The sequence below is a fragment of the Prionailurus viverrinus genome, chromosome A2 (assembly GCF_022837055.1).
Source record: "Prionailurus viverrinus isolate Anna chromosome A2, UM_Priviv_1.0, whole genome shotgun sequence".
In the NCBI taxonomy this organism is placed as follows: domain Eukaryota; kingdom Metazoa; phylum Chordata; class Mammalia; order Carnivora; family Felidae; genus Prionailurus; species Prionailurus viverrinus.
Window position 1 is genome coordinate 79,490,668 of NC_062562.1, and position 19,674 is coordinate 79,510,341.

At 42.2% G+C, this 19,674-nt stretch overlaps 1 protein-coding gene across 1 annotated transcript in view; it reads left to right on the top strand.

The window, feature by feature from the left end:
• Positions 1-19,674, top strand: part of PUS7 (pseudouridine synthase 7) — a 56,694-nt gene that overhangs the window by 20,224 nt on the left and 16,796 nt on the right. The window contains exons 6-9 of the mRNA XM_047849339.1: positions 3,546-3,657; positions 5,200-5,277; positions 17,067-17,195; positions 18,073-18,198. Of these exons, the coding sequence (XP_047705295.1) occupies positions 3,546-3,657; positions 5,200-5,277; positions 17,067-17,195; positions 18,073-18,198 (445 nt within the window). The remainder of the gene's footprint in view (positions 1-3,545; positions 3,658-5,199; positions 5,278-17,066; positions 17,196-18,072; positions 18,199-19,674) is intronic.

Genomic DNA, 19,674 nt, shown 5'->3' on the forward strand with positions numbered 1-19,674 from the left:
GTGCAAGTGAGCGAGGGCAGAGAGAGAGAATGCCATGAAAGGCAGAGAGAGAGAGCGAGAGAGAGAGAGAGAGAGAGGCGGGACTTGTGCTCACCTGATGCAGGACTTGAACTCATGAACTGTGAGTGAGATCATTACCTGAGGCGAAGTCAGATGCTTACCGACTGAGCCACCCAAGCACCCAGGTTTGACTTTTAAAATGGAAGAGCTGTGGGCATATTGGTATCCTGAAGGGAAAGACCCGGGGGGAGTGGGCAGGCAGAAATTATGTTAGGAGAGTAGTAGTGGATGGAGCAGGGTCCTGAAGGTGCTGGCAAGGTCAGTGAGCAGGGGTGCAGTCGTGGAAATGGCCTCGAATAAGGAGGAAGGAAGGTTCTGCAGCTACCCCATATGGTCATCTTTCTCAAACTACATTTTTTCCTTCCTTATTCATGAGGATCTCAGCTCAGTACATGAATCTTCCTGAATATGGTTTCTTCTGCTGTTGGTTTCTATTTCTGCTGTACTGATGCTGCTGTATCAGACCATCAGAAGGTTGCTTCCAGTGATCTCAGCCTGAGAATTTTTTGCATTCACATTTTAAATCAGAATGTCTTGAAAAAAAGTCTCAAAGTTATTTTAAATTCTCTTCAATTACAAAGCTACTCATATCCTACTTAGAGTTCTAAGGATTCAGAGTTGAGAAAGTCAAATTGCTCAAAATAAGTTGAGACTCATTGATTTTTCTCTTCAAAATATTCCCAGTTAATTAATACATATGCTTGCTATTTTGTATCCTGAGTACACTTAGAAAAAGAACCTTTGTATCTGCTTTAGACAGAGGAGATAATTGTATGCATGCTCAGTGCTTGGTTTTGTTAATAAAAGATGCATGTGTGTGAGCCAAAACTCATACTCAGTTGTCATGGTCTCCCTCAAGGTGTAATAGCGTTTAGCTTTTTCACCTTGTGGCTTCATTTATTTCTCACCATTATAGTTGTTTGTGAATGCTCTGAAGGGGTCATTAAGGGAAAGTATAGCTTGCACTTCATCAATTTTTATCACAAGTTTTTGCTAACTTTTTATTACGGACATTTTCAGACGGGTGCACAAAGTAGTATTGAACCACTGTACCCCCATCACCCATCTTCAGGACTGACATTCTGTTGTTTTTCTTTGATCTTCTCCTCCCGCTTATTTTTTCTTGTGGAGTGTTTTAAAGAAAATTCTACATAGCACTTCATTTCACTTATCAGTATTTCAGTATGTATTTAGCAGCTAAGGCCTAAAACCCCATACCAGTATCACATCCAACATAAGGAACAATAATTTCTTAATATCTAATACTCAGGGCACGTTCAGTTTTTCCCTGTCTCAAAAATGTCTTTTACATACAGATTACTTGTCAAATAATGATAGAAACAAGTTCCGAACATTTCATTCAATAGATAAGTCTCTTAAGTCATCTCAAATCCCTTTTAATTTATCAGTTTTGGAGAACTGCTTCTGTAATGATTTTTTTCAAGTAAAGTTGTTGTACCTGACTGCAGGAAACTCATAAAACCCAGAAAAACACAAAGCAGTAATTACTTAGGTAATCTTAAAAATAATCTTAGGTAGTACTCTGTGAAAACAAGTCTCTAAATGTGGAAGCATTTTGTATTCAGTCTTTTTTTAAGTTCTTATTTAAATTGCAGTGTGTTGACATAAGAGTGTAATATTAGTTTCAGATGTATGGTATATTGTATTCAGTCTTAAACCTTTTGCTACATCCTGCGGGTACAGACAGTGTACCCATGCAACTTTGAGGATGCACTGACATGTCATTGTGAGGAGGTGAGGAGGTTGAGACAGGGAGGCTTGTCCCTGTAGGTGAGTTTTCTCCTCGTTCACCATGTGCCTCTGAGACATTCCATTGTTCGTGTCTGAATGGCTGTTAACCCACCACATGACTAGCAGGTGCCGTAGCAGTCCTCGGTAACCTGTCCATGCGATCATTTGCATGTTCACCTCTTAAGCACTTTAACGTTATTCTGAATTAAACGTTGCTCTCTTGTGCTCTTTATGCTGTGCATTTGGACAGAGGTCAGAACTGCAGCAGGTAAGAGCGGTTGGTGTTTCATGTAGATAAAATGAAATGCCAATGATTTTTCTCCCAAGTGCTAAGTATAGACAGTTTTATTTCACTGTAGTGAGCTGGAAGGAAAGCCAAAAATAATACTCTTATTCACAATCTTCTGAGGATGAGTTGTGAGGAATTCACACCAAGAGCCAAAGAAATACTTTTTTTCTCCAAGACAGAAAAGACTCACGTTCATATTTATCAGAAAGGAAAAGCCAATCGCCCAGCATACATGCTGTGGCAGTTTTCCAAGATGATTTATTGGTTCATTTGTTCTTTACATTGTAGCATAAATCACTGGCCTATCGAGAATGCTTTTTGCCTTGACAAAGCCAGGTGTCTTAGCAACTTCAGTGCCAGGAGTTTCTTATCTCTGTGAAGAGGAAGGATTCATGAGTTCATGCTAAAGGATTATTTTAGGGACAAAGACAAGGGAACATTTTTAAGAGAAGACGACTCTTAAGGATTGTATGAAGTATTTTTCCACAGTTGTTCTTTCATGGAGCTACAGAAATTAAGTGAATTAGATGTGTTCAAGTAACAGTGGCAGCTGTGTGTTGCTCCAGACCCACGAGTCTTATTGTACAGCGTCTGAAAGTGTGATTGTGGCTTACATATTTTCTCCCAAATATGTTGATTTTTCAAAATCAAAGTTTAAATCCTAATATTTTTTTAAAAATCTGTCTCTACATTACAGTATAGTTAAAATGTTCGTTTAAAAGAATACTTTTAAAAGTTCTCCGAAGTCTGGACAGATTTGCCAGTGTTCAGAAAGTTGAACAATCAAACTAACTGTAGTTCAGAAGTTAACGTTTAACTTGGCTTAATTTTTAGTTTCCTTTTCCCCAAGAATAATGACCCATTTTGTTTTGAATGGCAGCTGCTTGCTCTGTCAGGTAAACATTTGTAAACCAACTAGTATTAACTAAACTTTTGTGACCGAAGTAGCCTTTGGAAAATTCAAACCCGTCACTGTGGCAACTTTCACAAACTTTATCCCCGTCCCTGTGGAGGCGTCCATCCAGGGTGTGTGAACACCTGGCCGAGGACACAAAGCAAGGTGTATAGATGCCAACTGGAGTGCTGTTTCCCTCTGGACTGTGTGTGTTCTAGAAGGCCAGTACCCACCTAGAAGCCATCGGGGGAACGGTGGACCTCTCTCTTTCTCTGTGTGAGGACCGCTGTTTAGTCTCACTCATTTATCACACAACCTGCATTTCAGCTTTTGATTGTAAATATGGACAATGTTGCGTACCCAATCACAGGAAGTATAATTCCTATAGTCTGCACAACTGTAACCATTTAACCTGTATTTCTTGTCAGACTAGATCTGATTTCTCACTCAGAGGTTCTTTGGTGAAAAATGAGCTTGTAGGTTTCATAAGAAAAAACTTAGATCGCTTTTATTATGGTATATATAACATTTAATTTTTTTGTTTTTAAGATCCAAGAAAACATTCTTGGCCAAAATCTAGGGGAAGTTACTGCCACTTTGTACTCTACAAGGAAAACAAAGACACCATGGATGCTATTAACGTACTGTCTAAATATTTACGGTTAGTATCTTGTTCTTGTGCCCATACAAAATCCTCTTTGCACGCTAATGAAAAAGGAGTGGGAAAACAGGCAAATGGATAGCAAATGTGTCTCCCAATTATAGTTTCCTTAGATAGTAGGTGAATTCTTCTAACCTCCTTGCTTATTGCCAATGATCCGAGGTGGAAATTCTTTAAGTGAGTAGTTCACGTAGAGCTGAGAGTTACCAGTCTATCCAGTTGAAAGTAAAAATTAACCTGCTCCCCCGGAAGCCCATGCTTCAATGTGTTTGCTGGGATTTGCTTTACTAGACGTAAACTCTTAATTCTTGGAGATTGACTAGATTGAAAACCTGAGACCAGTCAGATTTTCTCATAGGAGTGCAAATATAGCAGAGATGGAGTCTCTGAGGATGGGCCCGGTGCCGAAGAATTTTTCTTCCGTCATGGATACAGACACCGCAGCAAATCTGTGTGCAATGGAAATTTACTTTCTGATATATAGTAAACCCAGTTTAAACATGGTACACAGTGTGATAGTTTGCTGTGGCTGCCATAACAAAATATCACAGACTGGTGGCTTAAGTAACAAACAACTTTTTTCACAGCTCTGGAGACTAGAAGTCCCAAGACTTGTTTTTTTTCTGAGGCCTCTTCTTGACCTACAGATGGCCACCGGCTCTCCGTGTCCTGCCATGGTCTTCCCTCTGTGTGCATGTGTCCCTGGCGTCTGTGTGGTCAAATTTTCCCTTCTTTTTAGAACACCAGTCAGCTCGGAAGGCCCACCCTAAACTGGCCTCATTTTAACTTAACCCCCTCTTGAAAGGCCCTATCTCCAAATACAGTTACTGTTCTAAGGTAGTGGGGGTCAGGGCTTCCACATATGGATTTGGGGGAAAAGATCATTCAGCCTGTAGGACGCAGTACTCTGTAAGTAACATTTTATTTTACTCCAGTTGTTAGCTGTCTGGGAGAGAGTCAGTGGTACCTGTCTGTACCTGAGCCTGGGAGAATAGACCACTGGGGAGGGAGTTCCTCTGAGATCTGCAGTTGGGGAGTGCACAGAGTTCAAGAAATTTTTCCTGTGGTTTTCCTTCTCATGTGGAACGGTTTCTGTAGAATACTTCTTAGTTAACGTAGTTACTTACACTTTTACATCAAAACTATTCCTATCCCTATTTTAGCATTTGGCTTTCTTAATGCAAAGAAATAGCATGTGTTTTTGGAAACTTCACATTATTATTAACTTTTTAAAAACTGAAGATGTAAAATTTTCAGAGTGGTATGTTGTCAGAAATGAGTTTCTCTTTACCTTCACAGGTGTGTAATCTAATGAACAGCCCACGATCAGTAGGAAATGCATTGTTTCCTTTGTGGTTACTGGCTAGCCAGTCTTTGAATGACATGCTACTCACTCACCACAAATGTTCTAAGTCGGGCCCTGCTAAGAAAGGAGTTATTTGGGCGGCGTTTACTTTCTTATATTTATTTTGAATCTTAAATTACGAGAAATACAGTTTTCTAATGGTTTGCAAGTTCATACGTTTGTTTTTGTTTTACCAGAGTCAAACCAAACATATTCTCCTACATGGGAACCAAAGATAAACGGGCCATAACCGTTCAAGAGATTGCTGTTCTCAAGTAAGTATAGAGTACATACTGGGACTCGTTCTGCAGAAACCCTAGCACCACCTTCCAGAGTTCTCCGCTCCCCCCTTGAAACGGTTGCTACTGCCTATTCAAAAACACATTTTTCTTTTTTTTCTTCTTATCTGTATTTTGTAACATTTTTACAGCAAACAGGTATTATTTGTGTGGTTTTTAAAGGATTTTTGTGGTAGAGCCAGGAAAATAAGTGCTTCTTTCTCTCCTTCCTCTCTGTTGTTCATTCATTATTAATACGAGTTATTTAAAATTTAATTACAAAACAGTGAATGAGTTCTTTTGTTACACACCAGGGATATACAGATGAAAAGATGGTCTCTGCATTAGAAGCAATTATAATTTAATGGAGCAGGCAGACAAGTAAATCAGAACTTATCACACAGTGCGATAAAGGCTAAAATGGGTTGTTGGGACAGACCTGACAACAAAGCGTGGGGCTTGTTTTGGGGGGCAGGCCAGGGAGGCTTGCACAGAAATTGGGATGTGCGAGTTTTCATCTAATCAGGGCTTTTTGGCCCGTGCCATCACCTTTTGAAGTGGGTAATTCTTTGCTGGGGGCTGTCCTGTGCACGTTTAGCAGTGGCCCTTGTCACTACCCACTAGATGCCAGCAGCATTCTCCCCCAACCCATTCCCCTGCCCCCCAGCTGTGACAACCAAAAATGTCTCCAGATTTTGCCAAATGTTCCCTAAAGGGCAAAATTGCCTTGGTTGAGAACCACTGGTCCAGATTCTAGAAGGACAAGTTGGAGTTTCCCGGGGCCATGAGGGTCCGGGGTTGCTGGTTTGAATCAAGAAAACAGCTTGTGAAAAGACGCTGGAAACGAGTTGGGGAGCGCAGCACATGGGGTACTTGGCAGGCACTTGAGTCTTGGGGAGCTAGCAAAAATAAGGCTCAAGGGAACGGCAGGATCCAGATCCTGAGGGGCCATAGGCCTCGGTGAGGATCTTGGACTTGACCGTGATATAATAAACAGAGGGATCGTGTGTAGGGGCAGGAGTAGGGGTTGTGACTGGAGCAGGTGGGTAACCCTGGAGATCAGGGTCATTGCAATGTCCTGGGGGTGGGAGAATGGAGCTCTGAACCCAGCCAGCTTAGTGAAAGGAAGGGGAAAAGATGTATTTGTAGCTCTGTGACGTCAGACAAATTTAGGCTTTCGTCTATGCCCCCTCCTCCCCCCAAGGTAAGGAGTGGTGGGAGGGAGAAATAAAGGGACAGGAGGAAACTTCTGTGTATGTTCATTATCTTGAATGTGGCGATGGTTTCCTGGGCCTATTCACACGATAAAACGTGTACGTTTTGAATATGTACAGCTTACCACAGGTTAATTATGCTGTAATGAAAAGTAAAGTCCTTTATACTTGCTGTTCTCGCTTAAAGTAAATACATATATTTATTTGTAATTCCCATATCTTTTCATAGAGTTGAGGTGGCATCTCCTCTGCCCCACAATCCCCTGTAGTCCGCTGCTTTCCCACCTTGCAGTGGTGTTGGGGTTAAGCGTCCAGTTGCACCCTGCTGCATTTTCCAGTCCTTTTCCTCCTTGACCTTGGGATGGAGGCAGGATGTAGTAGTGAAAGCAGAGTAAGAACGTCTGCTCTCCGTGACTTTACTGTGTGTGCAAATGCTGATGTGTTTGAAAGAGAGCGGCACAAGATACCTGAAGAAGTTCTACTTGGTGGCCTGTTCCTTTTCTTCCCATGACACATAGAATGTGGAGTCCTCTGCTGAGAGTGGAGGGGGCAGGAGTGGGGAGGGGAACTTGAAAAGAGTGTGAGGATTTGAAATCGCCTCCAGGGGTAGTGGGCCAGTGGGGGCTAGTCAGAAATGGGGAACAGCAGTGATTTGAGGGCTCAGGTTTTCCATCCTCCATGGATGTGGGACACAGAAGGTTCTTGCCTTCCCTTTGGGAGCTAAAATATCATTGTAGACAATTCCTGTGTTTTCTGGCTGGCTCTGTGAATTTTTTTCACATAAATTAAGAAATAAGTAAAAAAAAAAAAAAAAAAGTAAATTCATCGCCTGGCTGGCAGTCAGTGGAGCATGCAACTCTTGATCTCAGGGTTGTGAGTTCAAGCCCCATGTTGGGTGTGGAGGTGACTTAAAAACAAAATCTTTTAAAAAATAAATAAGTTAGTTTTGTTTTCATCACAGAGAGAATGAGGTAGAAAGTGAAAGTTAAGCCATAATTGTCCTTCCTCCTAGTTGCCTTGTGCACAGCTCGGTGTGTTTTTTGTAAGCGACTCTTTTCCTTTGAACCAAAATATTTATATAGAATGTGTTCTCGTGAACAGTAAATGGTGTACCTCTTTCCCTTTTAGTACATAGCAAAAGATATTTAGATATATGGCGAATCCTAATTTATGAACTGTTACTCTATTTGGGGATGTTGACATTGTTTCCCATTTCTTGCTATTATAAGCAATTCCATGACAGACATATCGGTAGCTAAATCTTGGGCACATCTGTGAAAACTCCATTAAGATAAACTTAGCAGTGGAATTCTGACTTAAAGAGAATGTGAAACTCAGGTCTTGGGTTTTTGATACCAAGGCCTAATTACCCTATGGAAAGGCAGTACCCACTTACCACCTCTATTCTGCTTCCCCAGAATCCTCCCTAACACAACTTGTGATTTAAAAAAAAAAAAAAAAAAAAAAAAAATCAGGGATGTCTGGGTGGCTCAGTCGGTTAAAGCGTCTGACTTCAGGTCAGGTCATGATCTCATGGTTTGTGGGTTCAAGCCCCACATCAGGCTCTATGCTGACAGCCCAGAGCCTGGAACTTGCTTCAGATTCTGTGTCTCCCTCTCTCTCTGCCCCTTCCCTGCTCACACTCTGTCGCTCAACAGTAAATAAATGTTAAAATTGTTTTTTAATAAAATAAATCATTTGCTAATTTGAGGGTCAGAACATGGCATCTCCTTCTTTTAGATTGCATTACATGATGTGAAATCTTTGAATATTTGGAATGAAGATATTTATCTCTCTTCTTGGTCAGCCACCAGGTGTCCTACTTGATCACACTGGGCTCTGTCTCCATAGCCCTTTGCTGCTTTTATCATCTTCCTGTTGACTTAGTAAGAAACCATATTAGACACCTCAGCGTTGGCCTTTGGAAAGCACATAGCACTTATCTCGAGGATGCAGGCTACACCCTTCGTTTGCTTAATGGATACTCGGGGCCAGGCAGGCGGCCTTTCCCGTGAGAACTGGTAGTAGACAGGATAAACCCTCTCTGCCACACAGGCGTTTTAATTATTGCTGAATCGCTCAATCCTAGGGGTAAGCAGCATTGCTTTTCAGCTTCATGTAACTCTCCAGCCACCTCGTCATTTTCACAGGATCTCGGGCAGGAACAGCCTCATTCAGAATGATTTGTTTCTTTTCTTGCCTCTTCCTGCCAGTCTCCTTTTTGAACCTGGGCCAGTTTCAGTGCCTTTGTTAATAAGGGCTGATACGCAACCTGTTGCTTACTTTGGCTCCTTATGTTTGAGAGTGAGATTTTTAGTATTCCCAAGTTATTCACAGAATTCACTATGAATTTACAAACCAGAGAGCTCCATCTGAGATCGTCAAAATTACAACTGTGAACAGTATCATGAAGATACTGTCTATACCACTTTATCTCTTATCAGGGAATACCCATCCTTCAGAACGAGTATAGCTCCTGCTTTCTCCTGTGCCAGTGGGATTCAGAAATACGTGTCTGTTGTATGTTCAAGAATAGACAATAGAGGGGCGCCTGGGTGGCTCAGTTGGTTAAATGTCTGACTTCGGCTCAGGTCATGATCTCATGGTTCGTGTGTTCGAGCCCTGCATCAGGCTCTGTGTTGACAGCTCAGAGCCTGGAGCCTGCTTCGGATTCTGTGACTTTCTTTCTCTCTCTCTCTCTCTCTCTCTCTCTCTCTCTCTCTCTCAAAAAGAAATAAAAAATTAAAAAACTTTAAAATAAAGGGATTGGCAACAGAATGTGATGCATCCATAAGAAGGAATGGAGTACTGATGCATACTACAGCATGGGTGAATCTTTAAAATGTGATGCTGAGTAAAAGAAGTCAGGCACCAAAGCCCACATATGATCTGATTACATTTATATGCAATGTCCACAGCAGGGAAATGTGTAGAGACAGAGAGTAGGTGAGTGCTTGCCAGGGGCTTCAGCCAGCGGGAAAGGGGTAAGTAGGTGTAGGGTTTTTTGGGATCATGGAAACGTTCTGGGATTAGATAGCCGTAACTGTTGCACAACATTGTGAATATACTAAAAGCACTGAACTTTGTAACAGTTAAAATTACCAATCTTAGGTTATGTTAATTCTATCTCAGCTTTAAAAAGAAGGAAAACAACAGAGCTGTCAGGCACCTCCATGGCTCTCTCAGAGTACCCTCCAGGATCTCCCCAGAGCTGCCAAAACTTATTTTGTTTCTGTGTAGTTGTTACTGACCAAAGAGGAGTTCTGTCCTCGTCTTCCTCACTCTGTGCATCATAATCCCTCTGCCTCCTGAATTCTTTGGGATATAGTTCCTGGATGAATTTATGCCTTGTTGGTTCCACTAGTGTCCCCCTCTGTATGCAGTCAATGCCTGGTGCCCCTTTGCTAATGGAGCTGCTCTGAGCAGCTGGTCCAAGGCTGGACCTGACCTGCTCTGTGCTATGTGGTTCTCAGGTTGGACAAGGGGTTGGTGGTGGGGAGGGGATGGAGTACGAACTCTGCCCGTTTCCCAACTTCTGGTTAGCTTCCTACATTTTGTGTTAATTAATGGGGCAATGACAGATTTTTTTCCTCAAATTTGGTCAGCCTGCTTCTGCACATATTGAACTAGGAAACAAATAAGCTGATTGATATGCATCAAAGAATTGATTGTCTTCAGAAAGTATAGGGAAATTTTCAGCAAAGAAAAAGAGAATTCTGTGAGATGAAATGGCAAGCTGGTATTATATAGGTGCATTTTAAGCAATTTATTTAACTCAGTAGCAGCATATTTTTAACTAAGGAGTAAGATAAAACCCAATAATTTTTCATGTAACACTGGGACTTCAGCCACTGCAGGGCACGGTTCACCCCTTTGTGGGGCTGCGTCCACGATCTGCTACTTTGGGTGTATAGACCAGGCACTTTGGGGCAGAGCTCAGCCTTTTATACAGGCCGGAGGCCCAGAATCCACTTTCAGACACACACACCCACACTTCTAACTCTTGTATTTCAGGCCACAGCTGGACCATGTCTCCCGCTAGCAGGAATGAGCTCAGGGACCAGTGCTGAAAACCAGTCTAGAGCGTAAAGTATATTATTCAACAAAGTGAAGCACAAACGCTCTTCATTGTAGTAGTTCTCAGAGTAGCTATCTTTTCAGAGCAAATCTGAATTTAGAAAAACTCAAAACTGTTTTCTTATGTGCAACGATATACTATGCAGCATTATTTATAATTTTGAGAACTTGTGAACAACCCAAATGGCACAAATTGGAGAATCTTAAGTAAAAAAGTAAATTTCAGGGGCGCCTGGGTGGCGCAGTCGGTTAAGCGTCCGACTTCAGCCAGGTCACGATCTCGCGGTCCGGGTGGTCCGGGAGTTCAAGCCCCGCGTCGGGCTCTGGGCTGATGGCTCGGAGCCTGGAGCCTGTTTCCGATTCTGTGTCTCCCTCTCTCTCTGCCCCTCCCCCACTCATGCTCTGTCTCTCTCTGTCCCAAAAATAAATAAACGTTGAAAAAAAAAATTAAAAAAAAAAAAAAAGTAAATTTCAATTGATGAATTATTTTCAAGCATATTGGATTATTCCTAATTTTATTTTATTTATTTTAATTTTCTTTTTTAATGTTTATTTTTGAGAGACAGAGACAGCACAAGCAGGAGAGGCGCAGAGAGAGACGGAGATACAGAATCCAAAGCAGGCTCCAGGCTCTGAGCTGTCAGCACAGGGCTTGACGTGGGGCTCGAACTTGTGAACCAAGAGATTGTGACCTGAGCCCATGTTGTACAATTAACCGACTAAAACACCTAGGCACGCCAGATTATTTCTAATTTTAAAAAACCTCTTTACCAAAGTAGAGATGAATGTTGTCATAACAATATAAAAATATTTTAACAGGACAAAATTTGAAAATCTCAAATGAGGGGCTCCTGGGTGGCTCAGTTGGTTGACTGTCCAACTTTAACTCAGGTCATGATCTCACAGTTCATGGGTTTGAGCCCCGCATTGGGCTCTGTGCTGATGGCTCAGAGCGTGGAGCCTGCTTCAGATTCTGCATGTGTGTGTTTCTCTCTCTCTGCCCTACTCCCACTCATGCTCTGTCTCTCAAAAATGAATAAACATTAAAAATCAACTTCAAATGAAAAACCATTGTCTTATTTTTTTAAAGTTTATTTTCTTGGGGCGCCTGGGTGGCGCAGTCAGTTAAGCGTCCGACTTCAGCCAGGTCACGATCTCGCGGTCCGGGAGTTCGAGCCCTGCGTCAGGCTCTGGGCTGATGGCTCAGAGCCTGGAGCCTGTTTCTGATTCTGTGTCTCCCTCTCTCTCTGCCCCTCCCCCGTTCATGCTCTGTCTCTCTCTGTCCCAAAAATAAATAAACGTTGAAAAAAAAATTTTTTTTAATAAAAAAAAAATCAAATAAAATAAAGTTTATTTTCTGTTTGAGAGAGCACGGGAGGGGCAAAGAGAATCCCACACAGGTTCCACACTGTCAGCACAGAGCCTGACTCAGGGCTCAATCCCACAAATGGTAAGGTCATGACCTGAGCCAGGATCATGAGTCAGATCCCTGGGGCACCTTGGTGGCTCAGTTGGTTGAGTGTCTGACTTCAACTCAGGCACAATCTCACAGTTCTTGAGTTTGAGCCCCACATCAGTCTGTGTGCTGAGAGGTCAGAGCCTGGAGCCTATTCTAGATTCTGTATCTCCCTCTCTCTCTGCCCCTCCCCTGCTCCTGTTCTTTCTCTTTCTCTCGAAAATAAACATTCAAAAAATTTATTTTTATTATTTAGAAAAAAGTGTTTTGATGTTTGTTTATTTTTGAGAGGGAGAGAGACAGTGCAAGCAGGGGAGGGGCAGAGAAAGAAGGAGACACAGAATCCGAAGCAGGCTCCAGGCTCTGAGCTGTCAGCACAGAACCCAATGGGGAGCCCGAACCCATGAATTGTGAGATCATTAACTGAGCCAAAGTTGGACGCTTAGCTGACTGAGCCACACAGGTGCTCCCACAATGTACCTTTTTAAAAGGACATAAATCAAAAAGGCACATGTGATGCTGTTATTTTAAAATGTGGAGTCCAAGCCACTGAGCTGCAGCTGACCTGGTTGCCAGTCTGTATGTGAAAAACACTTGCCCTTTTCTTCCCTTGACCTCCTTGTTGCTTAGCGCGACGAGCTGCATGGTGTAAAGCAGGTGGCGAGAACAGGAAAACCTTCTGAGTGAGCATCACCTATCCTGCTCCTTCCTAAACCATCCACTTTTTGCATCAGAGGTGGGCTGGGGAGCGAGAAACAGAAGCTCCCCCTCAGCCCCTGGAACAACAGTGCCCAGAGTTCTGTTTTTCTCCACAACCAGTGGAAACTTGTAAAAACCCAGTAGTGAAAATTAGTGGGTTAGTGAATCCATGGAGGCCGACTCTGCTCTAAATGAGCCATGATAAAAAGTAATCACTACTCTAAGCCAAAACAAAACAGAAGTGCCCTTCTTACTAGGAAAACAACTGTAAACGTACTCTACTTAACGTACTTTAATAATAATCTCCAACTAGGAATACTCTTTCTAAGGATGACTTAAATCCCAGACCTACTAAAAAAATATTCATGAACATAACTACAGTTTTACTATATAGTCCTTATTTATGGAAGAATGCCAGCTAAAGCAGGAATGGTAGTACAGAAAAACACTCACATCAATCCAGTAGTATTTGCTTCAGGCAATACGAATTCTCAGATACCTGAACAAGCCGATGCAAGACTGTGGGAGAACAGGGTAGTTGCCCAGTTTTTAAAATACCACCCTTCAGTTTACTAATTACAAAGAAAGGAAGGGGCGCCTGGGGTGGTTCAGTCGGTTAAGCATCTCTGTTCAGGTCAAGATCTCACAGTTCCTGAGGTGGATCCCCACATCGGGCTCTCTGCTGTCAGTGTAGAGCCCGCTTTAATCCTCTGTTCCCCTCTCTCTGCCTCTCTCCTGCTGATGTTCTCTTTCTTTCTCTCTCTCTCAAAACTAATAAACATTTTTAAGTGGATGGATGGATGGATGGATGGTAGGGGAAAAGAGAGAAAGGTCCCATTACAGTAGAAAAACCTAGCAAGTACCATCATAACCCAGTGATTAAGTTTATACCATCAGTGATGGACAGACTGAACATTATTGCCTTTTGCTGTGATACACCAAAAAAGCCACAGTATCACTTAAGTAATATGTGTACCTAAGTCTGATCACGAGGCGTCAATCAGACAAATCCAAATGTAAAGGCATGGTGTAAAACAGCTGGCCTGGATTCTGCTAAAAGCCCGATACCAACGTAATGCAAAAGGCTGGGCAGATCCAGATACCTTAATGGTGAATAACTAGATGTCCCAATGGGAGTATGTGGTCCTCGGTTAGATCTTGAATTTAAGGAGCTTAAAAAAAAATCGAAATTGTGTTACTGGGTAATTGAGTGAGTTTGGATATGGACTGCTTACTGGTAGTGTGGAATTTCATGTTAGGCTTCCTGAGCGTGACCCACTTGGTTAGGCAGGCAACTGCCTGTTCTAGGAGACACACACACAGCTCTCTAGGAGTAAGGTGTGATGTCTGCAACTAACTCACATGGGTCAGTCAAGTATTTACTGTGTGGGTGTTTATAGATCTAGAAAGAGGTGTAAAGTAAATCTTGGGAAAAGTTAACATTTGGTCAATCTCCCTGCAAAGTATAAGGTTCATTACACTGTTGCCACTTTTCTGTCATTTGAATTTTAAATTATTTAGCAGTCAGGAAATTTTCTGAAGTATAAACTACTCTAAACTCACAAAATGGGAGATACTATTTGCAAAATGTGTGGTAAAGAGATTACCTTACTATATAAAAACAGCAAGGAAAATAATATCAAAAATAGGTTAAAAAAAGCCGGGGGGGGGGGGGCGGGTGGCAGCGGCACCTGGATGACTTACTTGGTTGAGCGTCCTAGCTCTTGATTTCGGCTCAGGTCACAGTCTCGTGGTTCATGAGATCAAGCCCGGCATCAGGCTCTGCGCTAACAGCGCGGACCCTGCTTGAGATTCTGTATCTTTCCTCTCTGCCCACCCCTTGTTCATGTACACGCTTGAGCTCTTGCTCTCTCTAAATGAGTAAACACGTCTTAGAAATAGGTTAAAAAAATAGGTAACAGAACAAACAGGCAGTTCGCAGTCAACATATGTAGAAATGTTTAAATGTTCCTCGCAGTAGGAAGTATGTAGGTAAAAACCAAGATAAAATACCATTCTTAACAGACTGGCAGAGCTCAAAAAGGTTTATAATATGCTATGGGAGGAGACACAGGGATGAGGCAGCAGGCACTTACATATTAATAGTGTGAACATAAATTGATAAAACTTTTTTTTTTTTTTAATTAAAAAAATTTTTTTTTTTAACGTTTATTTTTGAGACAGAGACAGAGCATGATTGGGGGAGGGTCAGAGAGAGAGAGGGAGACACAGAATCCGAAACAGGCTCCAGGCTCTGAGCTGTCAGCACAGAGCCCGACGTGGGGCTCGAACTCACGGACCGCGAGATCATGACCTGAGCTGAAGTCGGACGCTTAACCGACTGAGCCACCCAGGCGCCCCGATAAAACATTTTTGGAGGGCAATAGGGATTAAAATTTTAAATCCACATCTAGGGATTTATTCCAGTCATGTACCTATATAGATGCACAAAGAAGTATGTGTAAGGTTATTTGCTATAGAATTGTGTGTGATAGCAAAAGATAGGTAGCAATTTAAATGCCCTTCAAAGGAGACTGGTCATGTAAAGGATTGAATACCCGTGTAGGACAGCAGCCATCCTTGTGCCGCTGGCCAAAGAACGAGGCAGCTTCAGAAGTACTGCGTGAATAAAGTAAACCTCGGATTTTCATTGTTTTTTTTGAGGTTTATTTTGAGAGAAAAAGTGCAGGGGGGGGGGAGGGGCAGAGAAAAGGAGAGAGCATTCCAAGCAGGCTATCAGTGCGGATTTCAACACAGGGCTCAGACCCACAAGCTACGAGATCATGACCTGAGCCAAAGTCAGACGATTAACCGACTGAGCCATCCAGGCGCCCCATCAGATATTCATTTTTAAGTGAAAAAAGCAAGATGCTGAACAATTTATAATGTAATGAAATTTGTTTTCTAAAAGGGAGGATCTGGGTATTAGTTACATGGTTGTGTTTACTTTGTGAAAATTCATCAAGCAGAACACTTATGAGTTGTGTATTTTTCCATATACATGACATTTATGTTAAAAGCTTCCCAAAAAAATACTTAAAAGAGAGGAGACAGTAGGTACTTACATGCTTCTATATACAGAAAGTGTTTCTGGAAGGAAACATTAGAAGCTATTAACATTGGCTACTGGTGGGGAGAGTTGTTAAGGGCTGGAGAAAGGACAAAAGTTTTTCAGTCCTCTATTTGTTTTTCTACATGTATTACTACTTAGGGATTTTTTTTTTTTTTAATTTTTTTTTCAACGTTTATTTATTTTTGGGACAGAGAGAGACAGAGCATGAACGGGGGAGGGACAGAGAGAGAGGGAGACACAGAATCGGAAACAGGCTCCAGGCTCTGAGCCATCAGCCCAGAGCCCGACGCGGGGCTCGAACTCACGGACCGCGAGATCGTGACCTGGCTGAAGTCGGACACTTAACCGACTGCGCCACCCAGGCGCCCTACTTAGGGATTTTTCATGAACACTTTCTAATACCTTTTAAATGATAGCAAGGTACACATTCGTGGTAAAATTCCATCTCTATCTGTCTGTCTATCTGTCTATATCTATCATGTGTTTAAGAAGAAAAGACTGGAGGGGTACCTGTGTTGTTCAGTTGGTTAAGTGTCTGACTCTTGATTTCAGCTCAGGTCATGATCTCATGGTTTGTGGGTTTGAGCCCCACATCAGGCTCAGCACTTACAGTGAAAAAGCATGCTTCAGATTCTCTCTCTCTCTCTCTCTCTCTCTCTCTGCCCCTCCCCTGCTCTCTCCCTCTCTCTCTCAAAATAAACTTTAAAAAAAAAGAAAAAGAAAAGAATGAAAAAAAAAGAATGGGAGGAATTACAAAGTTAGATATTAACATTTTTTTCAGGTAATGAAACTATAAATTGCCTTTCTTTGTACTTTTCCAAGTTTCCTGTAGCAAGATTACAATATTTTTCTGAAAATGGGACTGACTCTTTAAAATGTTTAATAACAATCTCTGCAGTTGTATGGGATTGCTCTCTGCTCTTATCCCCTTGCCGCACCCTTCCCCCGTCACAAAAAGTAGCAGATTGCGCCTACGTGATTGTCCCATTACTCATTATAAATAACTTGAGGCTTTATGAATATAAATATGGCCCAGGTTACGTCTGTCCAATAAGAATGAACCAGTATCATTTTGCTGGAGGAACAGTCCAGAGGAAAATGGAAAGTAACGCTCACCCTAGCTGCTGGGGTGCCTTTTTCACTCTTCATAGCGTGCTGCAGTCTGGTTTCAAGTAGGAACAAGTAACAAGCGTCCTGGACTATTTTTCAGTGAGGCAGTATTTCATGATCTCTTTGTGCTCCTTTTTTTTTTTTTTATATTTTTTAGAATAACTGCTCAAAGACTTGCCCACTTGAACAAGTGCTTGATGAACTTTAAGCTAGGGAATTTCAGCTATCAGAAAAACCCTCTGAAATTGGGAGAGCTTCAAGGGAACCACTTCACTGTTGTCCTCAGGTAAAGAACTGCAGGTAGGAATGCAGACTAGAGGGTCTTGCTGGGGCACCTCACGTCTGTTTGCACCAATGATCAACCCAGGTGAGCTGGCACTAACAGGTGTGGCAGGAAAGGAAGGCAGAGCAGAGCCCCATAGGGCCGGGAGAGCAAGTACTGCTGGAGTATTTGTGCCAACGCCCCCTCACCTCTCAAAACTCACCCCTTCCTTCGGAGAGAAGCTGTCTGCTTCCAACACAGGGTTTAAAGATCAAGAGGCTGTGCTTCCGCCTACATGCAGTATCTGGATGGGCGCACTCACAGACACAAGAGGTTACCTAGGGCCTGGCGTAGGAGGGGGAAAGGAGAGCTATTGTTTAGTGGGTGCAGAGCTTCCATTTACAATTTAAAAAAAGAAAAGAGAAAAGGAAAAGGGTCCTCAGGAGGTAGAGAGAAGGCTACCAGGGATAAGGGAAAGGCAGGGAGGAGCACCTGGCTGGCTCAGTAGGAAGAGCATGTGACTCTTGATACCAGAGTCATGAGTTCAAGCTCCACGTGGGGTGTAGAGATTACTTAAATAAAACTTAAAAAAAATTTTTTAATGTTTATTTTTGAGTGACAGAGAGTTTGAATGGGGGAGGAGCAGAGAGAGAGAGGGACATAAAATCTGAAGCAGGCTCTAGGCTCTGTCAGCATAGAGCCTGATGCCAGGCTTGAACCTGTGAACTGGGAGATCATGACCTGAGCTGAAGTCAGACGCTAACCGACTGAGCCACCCAGGGCAGCCCTAAAACCTTTTTTTAAAAAAGGGGAAAGGCATGGAAGCTAAGCCATATCATTTATATGTATCCATGAATATGTGTGACTAAATTTTTTTCTGGGAAATTTGGGCCCTTAACAGAAATATAACAGGAACTGATGAACAAGTTCAGCAAGCCATGAACTCTCTCAAGGAGATTGGATTTATTAACTACTATGGAATGCAAAGATTTGGAACTACTGCTGTCCCCACATATCAAGTTGGAAGGTTTGTATTTCATTCCTTAACTTTTGTCTGAAAGAGCTCTCATAAAAAAAGAAGAAAGATTTTTTGTTGCTGTGATTTTTAAATTTTTTTTAATGTTTATTTATTTTTGAGAGAGAGACCGTGAGTAGGGTAGGGGCAGAGAGAGAGGGAAACACAGGATCCGAAGCAGGCTCCAGGCTCTGAACTGTCAGCACAGAGCCCGACACAGGACTCAGACTTACAAACCATGAGATGATGACCTGAGCTGAAGTCACACTTAACCAACTGAGCCACCCAGGTATCCTGTTGCTGTCATTTATAACTATTCATGTCTGGGCCAAATGAGCCAGTGTATCTCATCAACTGATCCATAATATCCTTCTAATTTTTTTGTGTTTTAAGGTTATACATGTACATGGAAAAAATAAAAATACATCAGTGTTCAGAAGGGTATAACCCAAAAAGTAAGTTTTTCTCCCATCGGGGATTCTGTTTTTAGTTTCTTTTTTTATAGGTAAATCTTGGCTCAGTACAATAAGCAGTTGGGTGACTCCGACCCAGAGTAGCCTGACAGAGATGGTGTAGTTTGTGATCTCTGTTAACAAGCTCTTCCCAGTTTATTAAACTTACATCTCCACTCTCCCACCTTTAAAGACAGTGGCATAGGATATAAATTGCGTGGTAGAATTTATTTTAAGAAATCTGATTCTCTTGGGGCGCCTGGGTGGCTCAGTCATTTGAGCATAGGTCATGATCTCACTGTTCATGAGGTCGAGCCCACATCAGGCTCACTGCTGTCAGCGCAGAGCCCACTCCAGATCCTCTGTCCCCTTCTCTCTCTGCCCCTCCCCTGGTTGCACTCTTTATCTCAAAAATAAATATTTAAAAATTAAAAAGAAATCTGATTCTCTTTTAGGCAGTAAATAGGGAATCCCTCTAGGGTAAGGTACGGTGGGGATCCCATCAATAAACACTTAGACTCTTGGAGTTATTCGAGCCCCATGTTGAGTGTAGAGGTTACTTAATGAGTAAGTAAATTAACTTGAAAAATAGCTAAATACTTGGTTTCATAAACCTAAACCTGTATATGCTGCCCTGCTGTCCTGTAGACTGTTACATAAAGTAATCATTCTCATGGGAGTTAGGACTGTAGAGGTTATGAGTTGGTGGTAATCTGAGAGCTTACATCGTTTGCATTTTTCCTTGGGTTTCAAACCCCTGTTTTAGCAAAGGTGAAATTTAGGCTTGGGCTTTGCTGGAGCTCACCAGTTTTCCTCCATAGTCCTAGGAACAGAGGACTTTTCTGGACTTCCAGTGCATGGTTGCAGCAGCCGACTACACAAAGTTGCATCTGTTCATGTGTTTTTAAAAACACAACATGATAAAAATCTGTGATGTAGTATTCCTCTACCTCTTTAGGCAGTGTTGTAAAAGTTAAAAGCTCAGGCAGTAAAGTCAGACTTGGGTTTTGAGCCTCAGACTACTCATCTGTAAAAT